Below are 21,772 nucleotides of genomic sequence, written 5' to 3'. Positions count from 1 at the left end.
TATTCCATTTAGGACACTCCTAACCATGATCCCAAAAATGCTAAGCCAGGCGTCATTTCCAGTGAACACTCGTCACAAAATGTACCATCCCAGTGTGAAAAAAAGTCACCATGGTTACGCCAGAATTTTCATTAACACAAATTGAAATATTCATGAATCGAGGGGGCGGTTTCGGTTGCTAAAAAATAAAATAAAAAGGCAAACACAAAGAGGACAACTTTTGAATGCAATTGCCATGACCAAAACATGTCCCATGCTCCTGATTTTGGTCCATATCCTCTGTCTAATCCCAGTCCTGCTCACTTATTTGGTTTGCTTTTCCCCTCGATGGCTGGGATTTGCAAGAAAATCCATTGACTTTGGTTCGGGGTTGGAGGAACTGCATCCATATGCTGGGGTTGCTGATGCCGCTGCAATGGGCCACCCCTTTATCCCTTTTTTGATTTTGACTGGACCCAAAGTCGTTTAATCCGCTATGGTTTTGTTTTGTTTGGTTTTTTTGTATTCTTGATTATTATACTTTAGGGGATGGATTGGATGTACATATTAACCCTTGAGTGCCCGCTGCTGATGCTTCAGTCTTCAAAGATTCAACTGACAGACCAACAGCAATAAAATGTAAGCCCAGCCAGAACAAGTTGCCCATTCAAGTGCCATTGAACCAGGCTCAGATGCAAAAACCAAGCCCAAGATACACATAAAAAAAATTGAAAATATTATTTAACTTTCAATTTATTAATAGTGCGGAAACATATTCAGTTTAATGGGCATAGTCCTAAGAAAATGACATACAAATTGTATTTATTGTAAGATAAAATCTAAAAGAATCCTAATTTTTGTCCTCTGTATTAGAAAAGAGACAGAAAAACAGAAAATGAAAGAGAGACAAGACCGTAGTCAGAGATGAGCCAACAGAAAACGCAAATTAGCAAGTGGCAATAAAAATTCTGAGACAATCTCAGCCTGTTTTGGCCCTACAAACACGGCCACCAAGTCAACCAACTCAACCAACTCATCAGCGGAGAAAGATAGAGAGATGTGGAGAAAGGCAGAGGGAGAAGGGGATAGAGATCATTCAGGGAGAACCAAACCGGCAAGTTAATCCACAGTGGAGCGAGATAAAAAAAAATTGTTAATTAATTATATAATCTCAAAATCTTGCTTTCTTATTTATGTTTATATGTTCAAATGTTTTTCAATTTAAAAATTTGCAACATTTTAACATAATCTCTGGTTGTTTAATGTTCCTTAAGTCAGATTATTGCTGTCAACTATTGTTAAATAAAAATCTTAAGAGCTTAGAATACAAAATGCCATAAAAAAATGTTTTCCAACAAATGCAAATTCAAGTAATTTTCAATTTTAAATATTCTGTACAAATAATTGCTTCCCACGCCCATTGGTAATAAAAAAAAGAGGAATATAATTGTTTCTAGAATATTACAACCCGTTCCACAGTGCGTTGGCAGAGGTGATGCCAAACAGAGGTAGAGATCCAATTTCACCTGAAGCACCGAAGCTGCAGAGTTCAGTTACCGACCATCGCAACCATGGAGAAGCTGCTGCTTTCCCGGCTTCTGTTTCTGCTCCTGCTTCCGTACCAGATCATCCAGGCGATCCACTCCCAAAGGAATTCCCAACTGGACGAACTGCGCCGATTGGGACTGGGAAATATCGTCAATGTGCCATTCTTCAGCGATGGTGAGGTTTCACAAAGCATTATTGATTTTATGATCTTTTTAAAGCCAGATAGAAATGCTTTTTGTTATTATATGTAAGACATTTTATAAAAGACATTATTATATTAAACACAAAACAAATTCTATGAGGGTGTGTGTCCTTCAATGTAAAATCTAGATTTTACTATGGAATGTAAAATTGTGTTTTTAACATATTTGTATCATTTCAACCATTTATATTGAATTTTCAGATAAAGGGACAAGTGATTAGAAACATTTAAAGTTTACTATGCCTTATTTATAAATCCATTCAATTCTTTTTACACAGAAATTAAATTATTGCTTTTCTTGATAAACAATTCATAGAATTAACTCATTTTAAAATATCTATTTTATTTCTTCATTATTATAGCAAGACATTTTCAAATTTAAACAGCCAAAATGTTGTGAAGATTTGTGTGGCATCAATAAAAAATCTATATTTAAATTCATATTTGCATATACTAAGAGAAGAGGACAAATGATTATAAAATATAAGAGTTTTTAATGCATAAACCATCTTATTTATTAACTCTTCGAACAAAGAATTAAAATTACTACTAATCTTGGTTAACAATTCATCAGCATCAATAAAATTGCAACCTTGTAGTGGTATTGATTGTATTATTATTCCTATATTTTCAGTTCCGCAATCAAAGTATGATTTTATAGTGGTTGGATCTGGAGCCGCTGGCTGCACTTTGGCCGCCCGTCTCTCGGAAAACCCCAACTGGAGTGTGTTCCTCATCGAGGCTGGAGGTGTGGAGAACATAATCCATCAGGTGCCACTGCTGGCGGCTCATCTGCAGTCCACTGCCTCCAATTGGGGTTACAAATCGCAGCCACAGAAACATTCTTGCCGAGGAATGCCTGAGAACAAGTGTGCCCTGCCCAGGGGAAAAGTTTTGGGAGGAACCAGCTCCATCAACTATATGATATACAATCGGGGAAATCGAAGAGACTTTGATGGCTGGGCGGCAGCTGGAAATCCTGGCTGGAGTTACGAGGAAGTTCTGCCCTATTTCCTGAGGAGTGAGCATGCGCAACTGCAGGGCTTGGAGCACTCGCCCTACCACAATCACAGTGGTCCCCTGAGTGTGGAGGATGTGCGTCATCGCACGCGTCTGGGCCACGCCTATGTAAGAGCTGCCCAGGAGGCGGGTCATCCGAGGACCGATTACAATGGCGAATCCCAACTGGGGGTCTCCTATGTCCAGGCCACCACCCAAAAGGGTCGGCGGCACAGCGCCTTTCGTGCCTACATCGAACCCATTCGTGCGAGACGTCGTAATCTGCATATTTTAACACTGGCCAAGGTCACCCGCATCCTCATAGATGCCTCTACCAAGTCGGCCTATGGCGTGGAGTTAACCCATCAGGGCAGAAGCTTCAAAGTGAAAGCCCGCAAGGAGGTAATCCTTTCGGCTGGAGCCTTCAACTCCCCCCAGTTACTGATGCTCTCGGGGATTGGGCCAGAGGATAACCTCAAGGCGATTGGAGTGCCCATCATAAAGCCTCTACCAGTGGGCAAACGGATGTACGATCACATGTGCCACTTTGGGCCCACGTTTGTGACCAACACCACGGGACAAACCCTATTCGCCGCCCGTCTGGGAGCGCCAGTGGTCAAGGAGTACCTGCTGGGTCGCGCCGATACCTTCCTGTCCAGCATTGGTGGCGTGGAGACGCTCACCTTCATCAAGGTGCCGTCGGCAAAGAGTCCAGCCAGCCAGCCCGATGTGGAGCTCATCCAAGTGGCCGGCAGTTTGGCCAGCGATGATGGCACTGCCCTGTCCAAGGGAGCCAACTTCAAGCCAGAGATCTATGAGAAAATGTACAAGGACTTGACCCTGCGGCAGCAGGATCATTTCAGTTTCCTGGTCATGCACTTCAATCCCGCCTCCGTGGGTCGCCTTTGGCTGCACAATCGCAATCCGCTCGAGTGGCCACGCATCGATCCCAAGTACTTCTCGGCTGCCGCCGATGTGGAGCACCTGCTGGAGGGCATCAAGGAGGCCCTGAGGATCTCGAGGATGCCGGCCATGCAGGCGATCGGCACCAGGCTGCTGGACAAACCGGTGCCGGGATGTGAGCACCTCGAGTTCGCGTCGGATGACTACTGGAGATGTTCGATCAGGACACTATCCTATACGCTGCACCACCAGGTGGCCACCTGTCGCATGGGTCCCGAAAGCGATCCCACAACCGTGGTCAATCACCAGCTGAAGGTGCATGGAATGCGGAGGCTGCGGGTGGTGGACACCAGTGTCATCCCGGTGCCACCCACCGCCCACACCAATGCGGCGGCATTTATGATCGGGGAAAAGGCGGCGGACATGATACGATCCGAATGGAGTTGATTTGCTCCAGATGAAGATCACTTTAAGATACAACAGCGATTTATGTAAAGGGGTTAATAAAATGCGAGACGAAAGTTGAAAGGAAAGCAAACGGGTTACACTTCAGAAAATGTTACGGTTTATGAGAATTTCGAAATTCCAAAAAATTGTCTAGAGGGACTGAAAAAAAACATGAAAACGTTGTAATTAAATTCTACAAGGGATTCAAAATGGTTTTATTTTAAATGCAAAATTTTGATAATGTTAGTTCAATTCAATTATATCATTTTTTTTTTAAATAAACAATACCTAAAATTATTTGCACTGACCTTTAATTTGTGGGATTTGTTTACTATTTATTATTTGTATACTGTATGCATCATCATCATCATAAAAAAAAGCCAGACAAAGAGGTGAAAGCTTAAAGTTTGTCCGGGCAAGAGTAAAACAAGTTTTATTTGTTTTCTATTTTTTCCGATTTTCTTATAATCTTTGGAGTTTTATTTGTGATCTTTATAAACAAAAGTCTTTAAAAACAAACATCGTAAAGACCTATTCCATTTTGGTCCCTGGCAATAACAATAAATTCCACCTTTCCCAGGTACCACACAAATTCGCTAAGTGTAGCGCCGAACGGTGACTTGAGAACGGTTCGGGTCAATCAAATTAAGACCACGTCATGACCTAGCTTAATAACTTCTCACCGATCCGTTCCGATTCCAAAGCGATCTGAAACCAAAAACCGGAGCAAACGAGGCATCACAAACGGGTTTGCACACAACAAGTTCAATGCCTTGACGACTTTCGGGCCAAAAAATATTTATAGAGCGCCAGGAGTGTATGCCTCATCGATGATGTATATATACATTCATAAATATTATATTATTATATTATACAAATGAATTTCGAAGTGCATTTTGAAGCCCAACGCAGGAGAAGCACGCGCCAAAAGTTAAACGAACTCGCAAATGGCAGCCGACACTTAAAAACTGAGAATCTTATCATTCTCCCTTCACATTTGGCCAAACCAGGAAATGAGGCTTACAAATTACTGGATACCCTGTACTTTTGATGATCTTTTAATCAAATTACACTATACACAACCAATTTATCTGGACCAATTTAAAGATTCTTAGAATGCGTCAATATAATATAAGGAACTTAATATAGCAAAATTTTTTTAAATCTTGATTTTTTGGTGACTCATTACAACATTGTATATTATATATTATATTTAAATTTGAATGTTACACCTTATTATTTCTCTCAGTGTATTTTTGAGCCATTCAAGAACACCGAACTCATCCGAAACTGGATCAACTAGAGTTTATTTGATGTGTCTAGATAAACTCTGTGATTTTCACAAGTTTTTTTTGTTCACTGCTAATTGGTGCTAATTTTGTTTAAATTTGTTTAAAGTTCTTTAACCGGTTTTAGTTTTGTTTTTAATAGTTTACTTTAACTGTTTGCCTTGCTCTTTGGGTTATGTTTTTGGGTTTGTGCTTATATGTGCTCATATCTTGTATTTGCCTTTAGATTCGCCGGCTTTAATGGTTAATTTCATTCTAAACTGGCATTCTATTTCTCAGTTCATTTGATTTTCAAGCTTCATTTGCTATGGGTGTTTAGTTTTACGATTTTCCGTGTTGGTTCATCTATTATTTCTTCCTGGGGTTGACTGGAGTTTGTGGTACATTTCATTCATGAAACTATTTTATTTGCTATTTTTTCAATTAGTATATTTCATTTATTCTGAAGACTAGATTACAACAGTATAATTAAATATTGTTTTGGCAAATAATTCTTTAGATTATCATTATTTACTCCTGCTAAAATTACACGATCAGAGAATTTTTTTTTTCATTAAAACCTGGTATGATGAGTACATCACCGAATCGCCAATTCCCTTCGGTCGATTGCAGGGTATGCGGTTTATATGGCAAACGGGGTGGGTGGGGCATCATTTGGCAGAGACAACAACAACAAAAGGCAAACCCACTGACGTTTTTAGGAGCGCACTGCCCAGATGCAAATGTGTTTGTACGGCATTATGGCATTATGGCATTATGGCACCTGAGTCACTCAATGCCAGTCCCAGTCCCAGTCCCAGACCCAGTCCAATCCAGTCCAGGAGCCATGGCTTAAAAGCAACTCCCCCCAGACGATGACAGCTCATTTGCCCACCATTAGCCAAATGCACTCCACACAGATCTCACACCTGCCGCTCCAGTTGCTCGTGCTCCTCCTGCTGCTCCTGCTGCTCCTCCTTTGCACCGACGAATCTCGTGGGGATGCCACAAGTCGACTGCTGGATCAGATCAACCAGGTGGGATTCGTAAACGTCCTAGATCAGGCAGCGCGACCCAATGGTAAGTCAATTTAAAGTACCAATGATTTCGAAAATGTTTAATAACATTAATTACTATAAGTTAATCACCACGGTTTTTAAACTACTTATTAAGGTGTGTTCAAATATAAAACAATCTATTTTAAGTCTGCAAGACTGTTGCTTTAAAGTGACTCTTAGCTTACGCAAAGTATTCAATACAATATATAAATTAAGTACTCGAAGGAAATTGTTCTACACAATTAAAAAATTACTCAGTCCAAGGAAAGAATTTTGCTTAGTACTCGCAGGAAGTAGTTTAATTTCAAAACTGTAATTAGGTTGCAAATTGAAAAGTCATTATAGTCAGAAAAATGATTTAAAAACCAAGAAATCAAGTCCATGATTACTTTTATTTAATGAAATGTAGCACACAATATAAGGGCTTTTAAAGGTTGCTTCTTACAAAGGTACTCTATGCACATTTATCTTTCAGTACCCAAGGATCTCTCGAACTATGACTTTATTGTGGTTGGAGCTGGAGCAGCTGGTAGCTCATTGGCCGCCCGTCTATCGGAGAACCCGCAGTGGAGTGTGGCCCTCATCGAGGCCGGGGGTGTGGAGAATATAGCCCATAATACACCAGTTCTGGCGGGTTATCTGCAGCAGACAGCCTCGAATTGGGGCTATAGATCGGTGCCCCAGAAGCTCTCTTGTTACGGAATGAACAATCACGAGTGTTCTTTGCCCAGGGGAAAAGTTCTGGGCGGTACCAGCTCCATCAACTACATGATCTACAATCGGGGCAATCGAAGGGACTTTGATGGCTGGGCGGCAGCCGGAAATCCCGGCTGGAGTTACGAGGAAGTATTGCCCTATTTCCTGAGGACTGAGAATGCCCAACTGCAGGGCTTGGAGTACTCGCCCTACCACAATCACAGTGGTCCCCTGAGTGTGGAATATGTGCGCTATCGATCGCAAATGGCGGACGCTTTCGTGAAGGCCTCCGTGGAATCGGGACTGCCGCGGACGGACTACAATGGAGAGTCCCAGTTTGGGGTGTCCTATGTCCAGGCCACCACCCGGAATGGCAGGAGGCACTCTGCCTATGCGGCCTACTTGAAACCAGTGAGGGATCTGCGGCCCAACCTGCAAATTTTCACCTTTGCCCGAGTTACCCGTATACTGATCGATGAGGCTACGAAATCCGCTTACGGCGTGGAGTTTAATCACAAAAACAAACCGTACACATTCAAGGCTCGCAAGGAAGTAATACTGTCGGCGGGAACCTTCAACTCTCCCCAATTACTGATGCTCTCGGGAATCGGGCCAGAAGATAACCTGAAGGCCATTGGAGTTCCTCTTGTACAACCTTTGCCAGTCGGTAAGAGGATGTACGATCATATGTGCCACTTTGGACCCACTTTTGTGACCAATACAACGGGTCAAACGACCTTCACATCGACAATTACTATCGCTGAGATAGTATCGCACTTCCTGGCCGGGAATCCAGCCACCAGATTGAGTTCGATTGGTGGCGTGGAGGCCTTGGCTTTCCTCAAAACCCAGCGATCACAGTTGCCCAAGGATTGGCCAGACATCGAGTTGATCATGGTCACTGGCAGTTTGGCTAGTGACGAGGGCACAGGCCTCAAGTTGGGCGCCAATTTCAAGCAAGAAATATATGACAAGATGTTCAGGGATCTGGCGCTGGCTCAACAGGATCACTTTACCCTGTTGGTCATGCAATTCCATCCCCAGTCAGTGGGTCGTCTCTGGCTGAGGGATCGCAATCCACTGAGCTGGCCCATGATCGATCCCAAGTACTTTGTGGCCGAAGAGGATGTGGAGTATCTTCTGGATGGCATCAAAGCCAGTCTGAGGATCACACAGATGCCGGCTTTGCAGAAGATTGGGGCGCGATTGCTAAACAGACCGGTGCCGGGATGTGAGCACCTCCAGTTCGCCTCGGATGACTACTGGAGATGTTCGATCAGGACACTATCCTATACGCTGCACCACCAGGTGGCCACCTGTCGCATGGGTCCCGAAAGCGATCCCACAACCGTGGTCAATCACCAGCTGAAGGTGCACGGAATGCGGAGGCTGCGGGTGGTGGACACCAGTGTCATCCCGGTGCCACCCACCGCCCACACCAATGCGGCGGCATTTATGATCGGGGAAAAGGCGGCGGACATGATACGATCCGAATGGAGTTGATAACAACGAATTTAAAGAACAGGAATTAGTAAAACAGAATAGAATTTTATTGCAAAAACGCCCAATAATTAAAGCTTTGGTTTTTTTTTTGTATATGTATGTGTTAAGTACTACGGATAATTCTAGACCTAAAAACATATAAGTTTAAAGACTTGAACAAAACGAAACTATATGTATTTATTTATTTATAAATACCAAATGTAAAATACAACAGTTTAATACAAGTATTTTGGCAATGCTTTATCTAAGCTAAGAGCAATTATCAAACTTATATATATTTATTAAAAAAAACAATTTAGTCCGGGTGCTCAAACCCGTTGAATTCAATATGCGTGTTCAAAGCCATTATGTTTCCCTTATGCGTTACAATAATCAAACAAATTCTCATTAAAGGATTATCGATACCCGCGTAAACGTATTAATTTATCATATCGTTTGCGAAAAGGCCAGAAGAAGTAAGAAGAGTAAGTAAACGCTGCTTTTAGTCCCCAGTTATTGTCTGACTTGGCAAGTTAATTAAATAGAATTACCTTAACGAGTCGAGCGAGTTGCATTTGGGTTCTATTTTTTGGGGTTGGCAGTTCAGTGTGTGTGTGTGTGTGTGGGGGGGGGCGGGGGGTTTCAAGATGTTTGGGGGAGGTAGAGGGACACCCCTAGGGGTTGGCCAGAGTGCATTAACCCATGCCCGCACACAACCGCACGGGGGTTGAAAAGTTTGGCCAGGCACAAGAAGGCAAAACGAACGGAGACGTAGGCAAAAATGGCAACATGAAGTACTAAACACACAAAACATCAGGGGGTGGTTTGCCTGTACCGGGATGCTGGGTGGGTGGTTGCATACAAGTGGTTATCACTGTCCTAGGCTTCCGCGGCCTCGTTGTTTTTGTTTTTGTTTTCGTTTTTGTTTTTGTTGCTGTTGTGTGTGTGTGTGTGTGTGTGAAAAATTCAATATGCATCAGGGAGTTTTCTGTGCCGCCGCTCGAAGCGTTTTCTTCCGGTCCCAGGTCCACATAGTAGATACCAAAGGTTGCACGGCAAAAAACAAACAAATAAATATGATCCATATCATGGCTAAATACCTTTGACAAAACATATAACTTCCTTTGGTGTCTATATTATATATATTTCTATGTGTAAAGCATAGAAAAGCCTATTTATATCTTTGTTTAATAATTTTTTATAAGCAGATAACTTCCTATGGTGTCATAAAATTTACTATTATGCTTAAAAAAGCATAAAAAGGTCAAATTATTACTTGTATATATTTATTTACACAGCAAGGATATATTTATTTTATTATTTTATTATAATTTTAATTACTTATAAAATAATTTTAAATTTCTTGTTTTGTTACTGATACAGTTGACACCAAGAAAACGTTAAGCAATAAAAGCTTTTGGCAATATTTTAAATAATGAAAGGTTATCAGACTAATGAAACGAGAATTCACAAAACTTGACACAAAACCATCAGGCTGATAACAAATATTTGAAGTTGACTTGCCATGAGGTTCTTATGTACTTAATCGAATTATTCGATTCGAATTGTTGTAGACTTAATGTATTAGAGTTTTTTTAATACATATATATACTACAAACTAACAAGATTCTTTTACAACTCAAAGTCAAATGAATATGTGGTTTTTAAATATATATAGTATATGTATAACGTTTATCAAATCAGTTCAAACACACGATATATAATAAAGCGACTTGCAGACATTAAATCAAATTGAATTACAATATGTAATATAAGCGTGTCTGAACCTAATTGAACAGGTAATACAACTTTCTGGCAATCAAAAAATGCCAAAACTGAGCTTAAACAATAATTGCAATGAAATTGATCACACATCGTTCTTATGTGTTTATATTTCACTGCAGGTGAAATGTCATAAAAAGTCATTAGTAGTCATTTTCAAAGCAAATCCTTTATAATTTAAGGCGTTTGGTATAGAAATTGCTTGGGTTTTAAAATTACTGAAAAAGACTTCCTAATCGGAATAACGATGAGTTCATTTCAAATGAAGACGCTAAATTTAAGCTGTCTACACCTTTGTACTTAAAGTTTTGTGTTTTCCCGATAATGATGTTTATACAATATGATTAATACTATTATTTTTCAGTGTTGCCATTACTCTGAATGCTCTGCAATCACAGATCAAAGAGAAGTCGAATGTCACTCGCAACCGAGTAAATATGTATATCCAACCCTGGCTGCATTCGCAATGTCCTGTCAACATGCGGTTTCCTAATTGCAGCATTTCAAAATCAGTCAACAGGCGTTTGACGCAACAGTAATGGCGAAAAGGGTTAAGAGCAGTGGGTGGTTGTGGGTTGGTGGGTTGGTGGGTTGGTTGGGTGGTTGTGGGGGGTTGTGGGTGGCTAAGGCCGCATTCAAGGGCCCGCCCAACTCACCTGAAACAATTAACGCCTCATTGGGACCCGTCGTGTGTATGTTGCCCATCGTTGAGGTTCCTCGTCGTCTACTTGTTGTTCTTTATTTATATTTATTTGTTTAGTATTACTCCTTTGCCGAAAGCTCCGCTGAAAAAATTCTGCCGCAAAAACAAACAAAAGCGCACACACAAATGTATAATTAGCACACGGTAAGAAATTGTTAATTCAATTTTGTTAAAAATCCTTTCTAAGATAAGGCTTTTAGTTTTGTTAAAAATATTTTTGTGAAAATCGGAATAAATCGTTTACATTTTAGACAAGTCTACAATTATTACAAAAATTACACATACAAAAATGCTAAATTACAAATTTCGAATGTAAATTTCGCTGTTTTAGCTTTGATTCTAGATCATTTTTGATTTTTGAGACTATTTAGAGATGTAGATATTTAAAATATTTTTTTTAATTTTTTAATTAATTAATTAATTAATTAATTATTAATTAAAATAGATATTTAAGTGCCTCAGATTTTATAATGGCTTATTGGTATTGGTTTGTATTGGTTAACTTTATTATAAATTTTCATACAATTCCATACAACATACAAAATATGTATTTGCCAATTGGTTATTATTTTAGCTATGATTAGTTCTTCCTAGTTATTTCTCTCTGTGCGAAAATAAATTATATAGACAGAAGCTTTCAAGGGGCCGTGGCCCCAATATATCCGGATCGGCCCGAGAGTATGTTACAAATTTTATTTTCAGATTAGCATCAAACACGCGCGCCTTATTGTTTTCATTTTTTGTTCTCGTCTTTTTTTTTTTGTTTGTGTATGCCAGTGGTTTTTTTTTTGTTTTATATCGGTTTTATTAAAAGCTTTTTATTCTGTCTCTGGGGAACAGCAACAACAATTAACATGGGCAACTTGTTCTGCATACAATTTCTAGGTATGTTCGATATACAATATACACATTTATTGTACATAGAGTATTTGAACGATTGGATCGGAATGTGGGGGCTGAAACTATGGACACTTGAAGAGCCTAGTAAAAAGAACCACTCGACAATTGTAAACTGTGCTGGTGATTTTTTTTTTTATAATTTTATGGCTTTGTTTGGGGGGCTTTTGCTGGCATTTTTTATCAAAGTTCAAATTGAACCTAAATAAATTGTGAAAATAATAGAACACGATGGGTGCGGGGGATGAGGGGGGAATGACGTAAGCAGACGTAGACGAGGGGTAAAGAAAGGGGGAGAGAGAAAGAGAGTGAGAGCGCGAGAGAGATGGGGCGCGTCTTATCAATGAGCTCATCACTTTTTCACTGAGAGAAATAAGATATTTTAATCAACAAAATCTTTATCTCGATAAAGGCGAACAACAAAAATCAAGGGAAGAAGTGTACAACAACTAACAACAAAAATAGCCCGCACGCACATACACACTGGAAATTAACCCTTAGTGTGCCTAAATTCTGACTGGGGTTGCTGGTTGGAGTTTCCAGGTAAACAAAGTTTGTTATTGCCGCTTTGTTGTTGCTGTACCAGGTTTATTAGCAATATTTAAGATGAATTCATGACTAAAGCACGTTTCACGTGAGCCCGGCTTGGCATATCACTGATAATTCATAAACATTAAGCCACGCCGGGAAAATCTTTATCAGCATCGCATCCCACAGTTTGTTTCTCGTTTGGGTTTCTGTTCTCCAAAAGTTGATTTTCACGAACTTATCACTCACATTAACAAAAATTTGTACAAAAAAATGTGTAGCGATTAATTAATCGACTCTGTGCAATTAATTTATTTTTGGTTTTTAATTAGAACGTATTTATTTCCGAAATTTACCGCAAAATTACCGTTTGAGCAGCCGAAACGCTAGAGCTGGAAACACAGCGATGTTTGCTTGCTTCGATGGTTGCGAATTTTTTTGAAAAAAATAATCGATTAATATCGTTTTTTTCAGGCGTTAGTGAATTTTTTAGTAGTGTTTAGTTAGTGGATTTTATAACTTAATTTTTAACGGGAATATGTCAAGACAGTTTGTGGACTGGACTTGTAACATTTGTGTATTTTCGTATTGTTGGTGTTTTATTTCAAATTTATATGAATCACTTTTCGTTTACAAAAGTAATATATATTTTGCTAAAATATATATATTTTTTAATAAGATATTCCATTTCTAATCAATAAATATTTTTTAAAAATAAGATATTACATTTCTAACCAGAATAATTAAAGAGCAAAAATATTTTAATCGATAGTTTCCTTTTCTTAAATAATATCCCACCAATATATACTGAAAAAAAATACCGATTCAAGTTATCGATGAGATTTCCCACTGATGTAAACAAATAAGAAAGGAAAAAAAGTAAATAAAACAATGTCCAGAGGCGGAGAACTGGTCTTCAAGACGAAGAAAACGTCGGAGAAGATATCGGAAAACATACACATTTTCGCGAACGATCCATCGTTGGCGTTTTTCCGGGTTCAGGAACACGTTCGCAAGGTTTCCCCAGCGATTTTCGAGAAGCGCGATGAAGTCTTCCAGCTGCAAAACAATCTCCAGGGACATTGCTACGACATGGAATACGGAATTCAGTAGGTCCTTCGAATAACTATGACTTATCAACTTCATATCATATCATTTTCGAACTTACAGAGCCCTGCGCACCATTGAAAAATCGGAGAGCGTATTCGACAATATACAGGAAATGATCAAGGCTTCGATTTTTCTCAAGCAACAGCTGAAATACGAGGAAAACAGGAAGAAAATCAAGAAGGAAAGCACCAAGTCATCGGTTTACAAAAGATTCTCCGCCCATCTAGCATTGGATCTGCCCGATTTGCCCGATTTTGGTGGCGTTATGCGGGAAACTAGCCAGCGAATGGAGAACATGATAGGTCCTGGGACAGGAACGGGAACCGGACGAACCGAGACCCAGACTACGACCACCCAATCCAGTAATCCCGGGGAGCTCCAGAGATCCTATACGACACTCCATTAGTTAGTCGATTATTTTAGGTTTTTATATTGTATTTTCAGTTATGATTATTACAAAAATAAACTACATTTATACTATGACGTAGATTTTGTTGTTTTATTTTATTGTTAATTGTTACAGAATAAATTGTATTTTATAATTAGATCAAGAGCTTATAAAAATTCAATACTTAACAACCGATTAACTTTTTTTATAGAAACAAAACAAATATTAATGACTCTTTACATTTGTATGACTACAAGGTATGGTTATTCTGGGTTTTAGAGTTTATTTTTGTTTTGATATTTAGAATTAGAGTAAATCAATTTAACTTTTCTTTTCTTTTACCAATTAAATTATTTATGGTTTAAATTATTTCAATATTATTTAGAATATATATATTTATGACATATTTTTGTTTCTATAGAAAACTAGAAAGAACTTAGTGGCTTAATATTCCTTGAATACACGTCTTGGCATCTCTTATATAATACAATTTAAATATAAAAAAATTAAATTTTTATTAACTGTTATATACGTGTATATTTATACAAAAAAATATATTTGAAATTTCCATATGAAGTTTCCATAGAAAATAACAATAAATCAATATTCTTTTATGAATATACTTTTAAAATAACTTTTAAAAAATAAGTTTTAAAATATAGAATTACTGCTTACACCGATATATGTGTTTATAAATATATCGTATTTGATATTTGTTTGAAATTTCTTGAAATTCCATGCGATAGTCGATAGACCAAACTATCGATACATTGCAGCTGACACCTGAACAGCCCTTTATTTTTATTAGATAATATTTTGTTAATTTCGAGAAACGCGCCGCTGTGACAATGAACCGAATTTGCCAGAGTCTGTTGCGTCAGAGCCACCGCAATGCCCGTGGCCTGGTGGCCGGAGCAAGTGCATCCGCCTCCGCTCCTGGTGCGCTAAGCCTAAGCCGCTTCTTTGCAGCGGATGCGGCGACCGGCGAGGCGGTGGACAAGGCGACGCTGGACAAGCTGGTGCGCACCAACAAGGTGGTCGTATTCATGAAGGGCAATCCCCAGGCACCGCGCTGCGGATTCAGCAATGCGGTGGTGCAGATCATGCGGATGCACGGCGTCCAGTACGATGCCCATGATGTCCTGCAAAACGAGTCTTTGCGGCAGGGTGAGTTGCTGCCAAGGCATCCTCATAGTAACATTCGAGTAACCAGTGTCATTCCCTTCCAGGCGTTAAGGACTACACCGACTGGCCCACCATTCCGCAGGTCTTCATCGATGGCGAGTTCGTCGGCGGCTGCGACATCCTGCTGCAGATGCACCAGAGTGGCGACCTCATCGAGGAGCTCAAGAAGGTGGGCATCGTCTCCGAGCTCCTAAAGGCGGAACAGGCCAAACAGGAGGACGAGAAGGCCAAGTGAGGACCCAGCAGAGCACCCAAAGATCAAACCCCACACAACAACCCATATGTTAGCCACGCAACACGTTTCTATTATTAAATGTTTAACTCATAATGATAATGATAATGGCGTTCATGTATAATCCTATCATTCACCAAGCAAAGTCTTCCAAAGATTAAGATATGTTAGGATTAGCTTGTGCTGCGCCAAACAAAGCTACATATGTAATCAATATGATTGTAAACGATGTGATTCGAAGGATGCTTGATTTTGCTTTAGATAGACATTCCTTGATGTATTTATGGTAATTTGTCTCCAAATCCCATTGTAAGCGATATGATTCGAAAGACAAAGGTCTTGTAGAAGTAGTGATGTTGTAAGGATGCTTGATTTTGATTTAGATAGACATTCCTTGATGTATTTATGGCGATTTATCTACGAATCCCACGCTTCTCGTCGATTTGCTGCAGGATACCCAGAATACGGCTGCGTGCCTGTAGAGGATCGCTGACCTGCAAGAGATCGAAGCACTGTTGTCGGTAATGCGGATTAGTCATATTTACCAATATCTCCATTAAGTTGTCGGCTATGGAGTGGCGCATTGTTTCCTCAGAGGGCATGGGTGGAATCATCCGACCAGAACGATGATTTGATGACTGAGAGGCGGAATTATCAAGGTTGTCGGGTGATAATGACTTCCCCACATCCTGAACTTCTTTGGCAGGTTCTTGCTGTTTAAACTTATCCTTAATGCTCATCAAGGGCTTCTTTTCCAGATCCTGAATTTCATTCGACAGCTTTTCCTTCTCCTGAACACCGATTGGAATAAATTCCTCTACCTTCTGGACATTATTAATATGTTCCACATTCTGAACTTTATATAAGATCTTATTTTCTGGAACTTTAATAGGCAGTTGATTCTGCTGTACTTTTAACTCTTGAGTTTCCATTAGGTGCTTTAGGTCCGGAATCTTCAAATTTTGGTCGTCCATAAATGGGCAAATCTTCTTGATATCTTAAATTGTAAATGTTACAGTATTACAGTATGTTTATATTAAATATTAGCAAAAAAACAATAATTTATGTCAATTTACAAGTTTTAAATGTATATTTATTCCAATCTGTTTCGATTACAACTGCATATTAAATCCTTCTCTATGCCTTTAAAAAAAATCGGGAAGTTAACAGTTATGTATCACAACTCTTTTAACCCTTATATGATCCCTGCATTGCAACACAAAATGATTTGGCATTTAAACATTTTTAAGCATTATTTTTTATTTTAGAGCAATATTAAAATGCCCTTTTTAAAAAGCCCTTGACATTACATTTTTATTTTAATCTAGACCATTTTGAGATTTTTTTTAAGAAGCAATATTAAAAAAAAATGATTTTATAAAGTCCATGACCTTATTAAATACGAAAACCTAGACAATTTTTATAATGGGTTTTTCTATTCTAATCCTAACGCTACATGTTTTGAACTTATAAGTTAATGCGCTAGTCACTAAGAGTTGCAAATATTTAAATGTTACATGATACTTAAAACTAATATTTTACAAAACCTACCTAAGTAGCCTTTTGTTTTTACTTTTAATTTAAGTAATAGTAATTTTAAGGTGTGTATATAATTTTATCTTGAATTGCGTGTCACTGCTAATATTTTTAAGATGATTGGGGAACTGATTCCATGATCGAATAGCATTAATTAACAATTGTCTTTCGGATATCAGTGATCTACGTATTGTGCAAGTTGGATTGTTTGCTCTTTTCATTCGGATGTAGTTCAGTTTTTCAAAAAGAAACAAATGTTCTTTTTTTTAGAACAAATTTTTTTTTTTCGAGCAACTAAGATTCGCATCTTTATCCATTTATGTATTTAGTGAGACAACGAAAATTTTCTGTGTAAATTCGGATACGTGATTTCTATATATACATATATACCTGGGCCATGCAATTAAATAATTGTTTAATTTTGTTTTTACTGATGGTGTCACAGTTTGAAAAAACGTCTTTTCCATAAAATAGCGCAGGAACAATGCAGATTTTAGTAAACGTATATTTTATATTTTTTTTAGTAACGGATAATGTCCGTATTATGCCATATGTTTTTCCTACAGACTTTGTAATATGATAATTTCAGGTAAGAATTCTGTTGAATGTGAAACCTAAGTTTACAGCTATTTTAACGTTAATTTTCATGATCCCAATGATGACAAACCTATCCTACACATAATTAGTTTAAAGTTTTTCGAAGGTTTAAAAAAGTTATCTTATATCGTTACACCCATATAAACAGTTAATGCTTAGCTTATACTTTTTCTTCACACTTATTTACCATTTTATTACACTTTAATCTAGTTCAAATAGTTACACAGTTATCTGTGCTCTAAATGTCATAGCTAAAGTCAAATATAATAACATATCTTATCATTTTCATGGCGAAGACAATCTCTAACATGGAAACATTAGTGAGTCACGAGCTTTAACCATTAATTAAATTTATTGCCAAAGAAGAATGTTTAACAAGAGAAGAATCAATTATCTATAAATAGAGTACTTATCGCCCAAACGATGCCACAATAAAACTTATAAGGTTTGATTTTACAATTTTGATTTATTTAAATATACATATTGATATATTTTCATATATTTAGTTACATACAATATAATACATATTGATTTAGTTGGTGTTTTATTTTACGCTTCGTTTTTTTTTTTGTAGATTTCGTTTCTCGTCGATTGGTTGTCGTTACGATTTGTTGTTATTATTTTAGTATTTAGTATTTAGTCAATGTTACACTTTTTTCTTATGCAGCGTTGCAGTTTAGTGGTAGTAAAACGAAATAAAAAAAACTTATACCATAACTTGCTTATTAGTTAACAATAATCAAAAGTGTTAAATAGCGATATGCCATGTATGTGTGAAAGGATTTTTTCTTTTAAATGTTTTCTTTTCTTTTTTGTTTTGTTTTTTTTTTTTTTTTTTGTTGTTTGTAATACTTCGAAAGTTCAGCGCGTTGAAAGGAAAAAAAGTGGAACGAGTTGTGGTTGTGTGTGGATCAGACAATGGAGGACTTGTCCAGGAAGGAGGAGGTCTCCATCAGGAGCTCGCTGCTGCTGCTCAGGACGTCGTACAGTTGATGCGGTGCATCCCCGGCAATGGGATTGCCGAAGGGAAAGAAGGACGATAGCGTCGATAGCTGCAAGTTCCCGCTGACCGAGTTTAGACCGTTTGTGGGCGTCGCCGCCTTAGCCTTCCGGCGCCGCTCAACGCCATCCACAAACTCAGCCTCATCCTCCCTGTTCGCTTGCTGAATGGCTGACCTCGACTCTCCGGTGGCCTCGTAGAAGGCATCCGGCAGATCATCGTAGTTCTGGAACTCCAGGCACCGCTGCACCTTGGCAATGTTGCTCAGCAGCAGGCGATGGAACAGATCCACCTGCGACTGGCCACCGCCGCGAATGTCCAGGACGGGCAGCCAACGATAGTAGCACTGATCCCACACTTGCAGGTCGAAGATCCGGTGTGCCGGCTGCAGGAAACGATCCTGCGGCACCGACGAAGCCGTCGCGAATAGCTGCGGATTGATGGTGTTCCTGGAGGGTGTGGCACCACCATGGCTTCCCTTACCACCACCAGCAGCACCACCAGCAGCACCACCACCAACAGCCAGAGATCGACGATGAGCCAACGCGGCCGAGGAATTGGCAGCAAGATCACTCCTCTGGCGCTGGTAGAGCGGATTGCTGAAGAACATCTTGTCCTTGTCCGAGAACTGCTCACCCCAATCCCAGACGGGACGGAGCACCAGCTGCGAGTCGCGCACCGCCTTCAGGCGCTGCGCCTGCGTGTCGAACTGGAAGGTGTCGAAGATGGGCATGAAGCAGGCGTCCCACAGCGAGGTGAGATACGTCTGCGTGAACTCAAACTCGTCGGGGAACTGCTGCAGCAGCTGCCACACGCAGTCGAGGAAGAGCAGAAACACGGGGCTCTGTTCGCTCTCCAGGAGCTCGGCACTGCCGCCGGCTGGCTGGGCGGGATACACATGGCCCAATCGCCGCTGAAACGGATGCTCCAGGGCCACCCACTCCTTCTGCACCAGCGACTGAAAGCCATCGATGGTGCGAAAGTGCGGATCGAGGAGCAATTGTGCCAGACTGCTGATCACACAGCACAAATCGCGACCATTGGACTCCTGGAGGACACAGGTGACGCCGCTGCGCAGCGTGGCGGCCGCCTCACTGGCGTAGCGCAGGCACAGCGACACATAGAACAGCCAGTTGGTCTTTTCGAGTAATCCCAGGTACTTGTCATCCTGCAGCATGAACTTCTCGGGCGTTTCCGGTGTGCAGAGGCGCCGCAGCTTGTGGTACGCCCGCAGCACATCCTGGATGCTCGGCAGTCGGTCCGTTAGCTGCAGCAGAATGAGCTGTCGCCCCACATCGCACTTGCGCACCAGCTCCAGCATCACGTTCTCCGACTTAGTGTCCTGCTGCGCCGCCGGCTGCAGTTCGGCCAATCTGACCAGGGCCGCACTGCCGCCATAGCTGTACGTCCAGAAGGCGGCGCGTGAATCGCAGAAGGCGCGCGACAAGTCGAGAAAGCGATCCACACTGCAGCTCTTCGGTATGACGAAATGCGGCGGCACCGAGTACTTGCTCGCCTGGAGCGGATTCTGTAGCAATTGAACGCTGGCGCTGCTCACCACCTGCCACTCGGTGGCGCCGCAACGGATCAGCTCCCTGGCCCAGTCGTTCTTCGTCGCATACATGCTGGTGCCGGAGGCGCCCAGTGTCGAATAGTACGGCTCCCGGTGGGCATAGGCGAAGCTCAGGTCGTGACGCATGGGATAGGCAAAACGGACCAGGGCCGAGGCTATCAGCTTGCCCTGATCACTTGCCCCGAACAACTTGGAGTCCTGCTGCTGGAAGGCGAACTTCAGCAGGCGAAAGTTCTTGCACACAATGTGCAGGGCGGCGATCCTTCCGCTAATGTTGTGCTGCTTGAAGGGCTCCAGCTTCTTGCGCCGACTGCCATGCTGATTGGCCATGCCGCGCGCCGCCTGCAGCGCACTGGCCGCCCGTCCCAGCTCCGCAATGGTATAGATATGATCGATGTTGTTCAGCGTGATCTCGTTGCGGCCCAGGTACGCGTTCTCCTGGTAGAGATCCACAAGTGGTGCGGCGGCGGGATTACGTTTCGCGTGCAGCGGCACAAAGGCCAGCTTGAAATTGGTCACGCTCAGTAGTCCAAAGGTGGCCTCCTTGTGCGAATTGCCATCCACAACAGCGGTTGCTGAAGATGAATAGGAGCTCCCGCTTCCGCTTCCGCCACTGCCCCCGCCACCGCCCCCGCTTCCACTATCCATAGGATCGATGGAGGAGTACATGTAGGCCGGGGCGGAGGCCACAATTTGCTCGCCCTGCAGCAGACGCGGTTTGGCCAGATGCACGTCCCGCAGATCGCTGGGCAGGCACCATTCATTGGTGTCCGCTGTGGCGCGCATATCGCCGGGCAGCGGTGCCACATAGCTGGTGAAGGTGTTGCGCTTGTGGTGGTCCGTGGAGCCTACTCCCAGTCCGCCGCCGCCGCCGGCGCTGCCCGTGGCCATTGTTCCAAACCGGCGATCCGCCACCAGCAGCTAAGCAGCAGTAACTATCCTCGTGACCGCTGCTGTCTACGTCGCTGGAATATTCAATTATTCGCTACTTCCTGTCTGCTGGCTGCGTTACCGTTATTATTTATATGCTATGTGCGTGCCGCTCTCTTCTGTCCAAACAAATAAAAGGGGGAAAAGAAATCAGGGGGGGAAAAAGGCAATTAATTAATAAATGGAATGGAAATTATTGGGATGGTGAAAACAAAATTAGAATTATCGTTTTGTGCGGTGATAAGTTTATCAGTGGAACTTACCGTTCGGATTACCTGTGTGTGCGCGTGTGTGTGTGTTCCAGCAGCGATCGCCGTTGCTCTTGTTTTTGTAGTTGCTGTTGCTGTTGCTGTTGCTATTGCTATTGCTATTGCAGCTGCTGCTGCTGTTGCTGTTGTGGCTGCCTGTCGGCTGGCGTTGTGCGCTGGGTCAATCTGCTCTCTGGGGTCATCCAACTGCACCATCTGGCTGCACGCACGGCTCACCGTCGGTCGCAATGTGCATTTATTTATATTTATTTATTTTCGCTGGTCGCCACAATTCATACGACACACCAACACGCACGCACGCACACACACACACGCACGCATGAGAAACGGTGGGCGCGGTGTGACCAGATGAGATCGGTATTTAAATGCGACAGGTATTTCATTGGTATTTTTGTAGTATTAATCGATGGATTGCTGTTCCGTTAGGTTCCACAAATTCCAAGAAATTCCGTTTCTAATT

General features: G+C 41.3%; 7 protein-coding genes across 14 annotated transcripts in view; 4 read left to right on the top strand and 3 right to left on the bottom strand.

Moving 5' to 3' along the window:
* LOC108148113 (flotillin-2) overlaps positions 1-12,921 on the bottom strand; it is a 113,432-nt gene extending 100,511 nt beyond the window's left edge. For 2 of the 5 annotated variants that reach the window (XM_017274960.2, XM_041710725.1), the window contains exons 1-2: positions 12,742-12,816; positions 11,021-11,160 (exon numbers count right to left, since the gene is read on the bottom strand). In XM_017274960.2, the coding sequence (XP_017130449.1) occupies positions 11,021-11,069 (49 nt within the window). In that variant the 5' untranslated portion in view covers positions 11,070-11,160; positions 12,742-12,816. Of the gene's footprint in view, positions 1-11,020; positions 11,161-12,741; positions 12,817-12,848 lie in introns of those variants that run through there. The other 3 variants (XM_017274959.2, XM_017274958.2, XM_041710726.1) reach the window with 3 other exon arrangements.
* Positions 1,517-9,017, top strand: LOC108148112 (glucose dehydrogenase [FAD, quinone]). Its single transcript, XM_017274956.2, has 3 exons — positions 1,517-1,701; positions 2,364-4,074; positions 8,600-9,017. Exons 1-3 carry the CDS (start codon positions 1,551-1,553, stop codon positions 8,601-8,603), a joined length of 1,866 nt encoding a protein of 621 aa, XP_017130445.1. The 5' UTR covers positions 1,517-1,550; the 3' UTR covers positions 8,604-9,017.
* Positions 6,207-9,017, top strand: LOC108148106 (glucose dehydrogenase [FAD, quinone]). The gene is made up of 2 exons (XM_017274951.2): positions 6,207-6,426; positions 6,880-9,017. Exons 1-2 carry the CDS (start codon positions 6,222-6,224, stop codon positions 8,601-8,603), a joined length of 1,929 nt encoding a protein of 642 aa, XP_017130440.1. The 5' UTR covers positions 6,207-6,221; the 3' UTR covers positions 8,604-9,017.
* A 401-nt stretch (positions 12,922-13,322) lies between the features above and the next one.
* On the top strand, positions 13,323-14,089 carry LOC108148129 (BLOC-1-related complex subunit 8 homolog). Its single transcript, XM_017274977.2, has 2 exons — positions 13,323-13,601; positions 13,663-14,089. Exons 1-2 carry the CDS (start codon positions 13,384-13,386, stop codon positions 14,006-14,008), a joined length of 564 nt encoding a protein of 187 aa, XP_017130466.1. The 5' UTR covers positions 13,323-13,383; the 3' UTR covers positions 14,009-14,089.
* Positions 14,090-14,750: 661 nt separating this feature from the next.
* LOC108148187 (uncharacterized monothiol glutaredoxin ycf64-like) lies at positions 14,751-15,509 on the top strand. The gene is made up of 2 exons (XM_017275092.1): positions 14,751-15,157; positions 15,220-15,509. Exons 1-2 carry the CDS (start codon positions 14,839-14,841, stop codon positions 15,408-15,410), a joined length of 510 nt encoding a protein of 169 aa, XP_017130581.1. The 5' UTR covers positions 14,751-14,838; the 3' UTR covers positions 15,411-15,509.
* Positions 15,510-15,820: 311 nt separating this feature from the next.
* Positions 15,821-16,381, bottom strand: LOC108148186. The gene has a single exon (XM_017275091.2). The coding sequence runs from the start codon at positions 16,379-16,381 to the stop codon at positions 15,821-15,823; it is 561 nt and encodes a 186-aa protein (XP_017130580.1).
* A 1,605-nt stretch (positions 16,382-17,986) lies between these two features.
* LOC108148137 (myotubularin-related protein 10-B) lies at positions 17,987-21,650 on the bottom strand. 4 transcript variants are annotated; one of them, XM_017274988.2, is made up of 2 exons: positions 21,307-21,650; positions 17,987-21,162 (listed from the first exon to the last, which is right to left on the bottom strand). In XM_017274988.2, the coding sequence occupies exon 2, from the start codon at positions 21,002-21,004 to the stop codon at positions 18,452-18,454; it is 2,553 nt and encodes an 850-aa protein (XP_017130477.1). In that variant the 5' UTR covers positions 21,005-21,162; positions 21,307-21,650; the 3' UTR covers positions 17,987-18,451. The 4 variants fall into 4 exon arrangements, with proteins under 4 accessions (XP_017130477.1, XP_017130478.1, XP_017130479.1 ...); XM_017274989.2 differs by having other exon boundaries at positions 17,987-21,159; XM_017274990.2 differs by having other exon boundaries at positions 21,319-21,650.
* Between the last annotated feature and the right edge of the window lie 122 nt (positions 21,651-21,772).

The sequence above is a fragment of the Drosophila elegans genome, unplaced genomic scaffold, assembly GCF_018152505.1.
Source record: "Drosophila elegans isolate 14027-0461.03 unplaced genomic scaffold, ASM1815250v1 contig_149, whole genome shotgun sequence".
NCBI classification, from domain to species: Eukaryota; Metazoa; Arthropoda; class Insecta; order Diptera; family Drosophilidae; genus Drosophila; species Drosophila elegans.
Note: the sequence above shows the minus strand (reverse complement) of the source record. Positions and strands in the feature narration are given on the sequence as shown.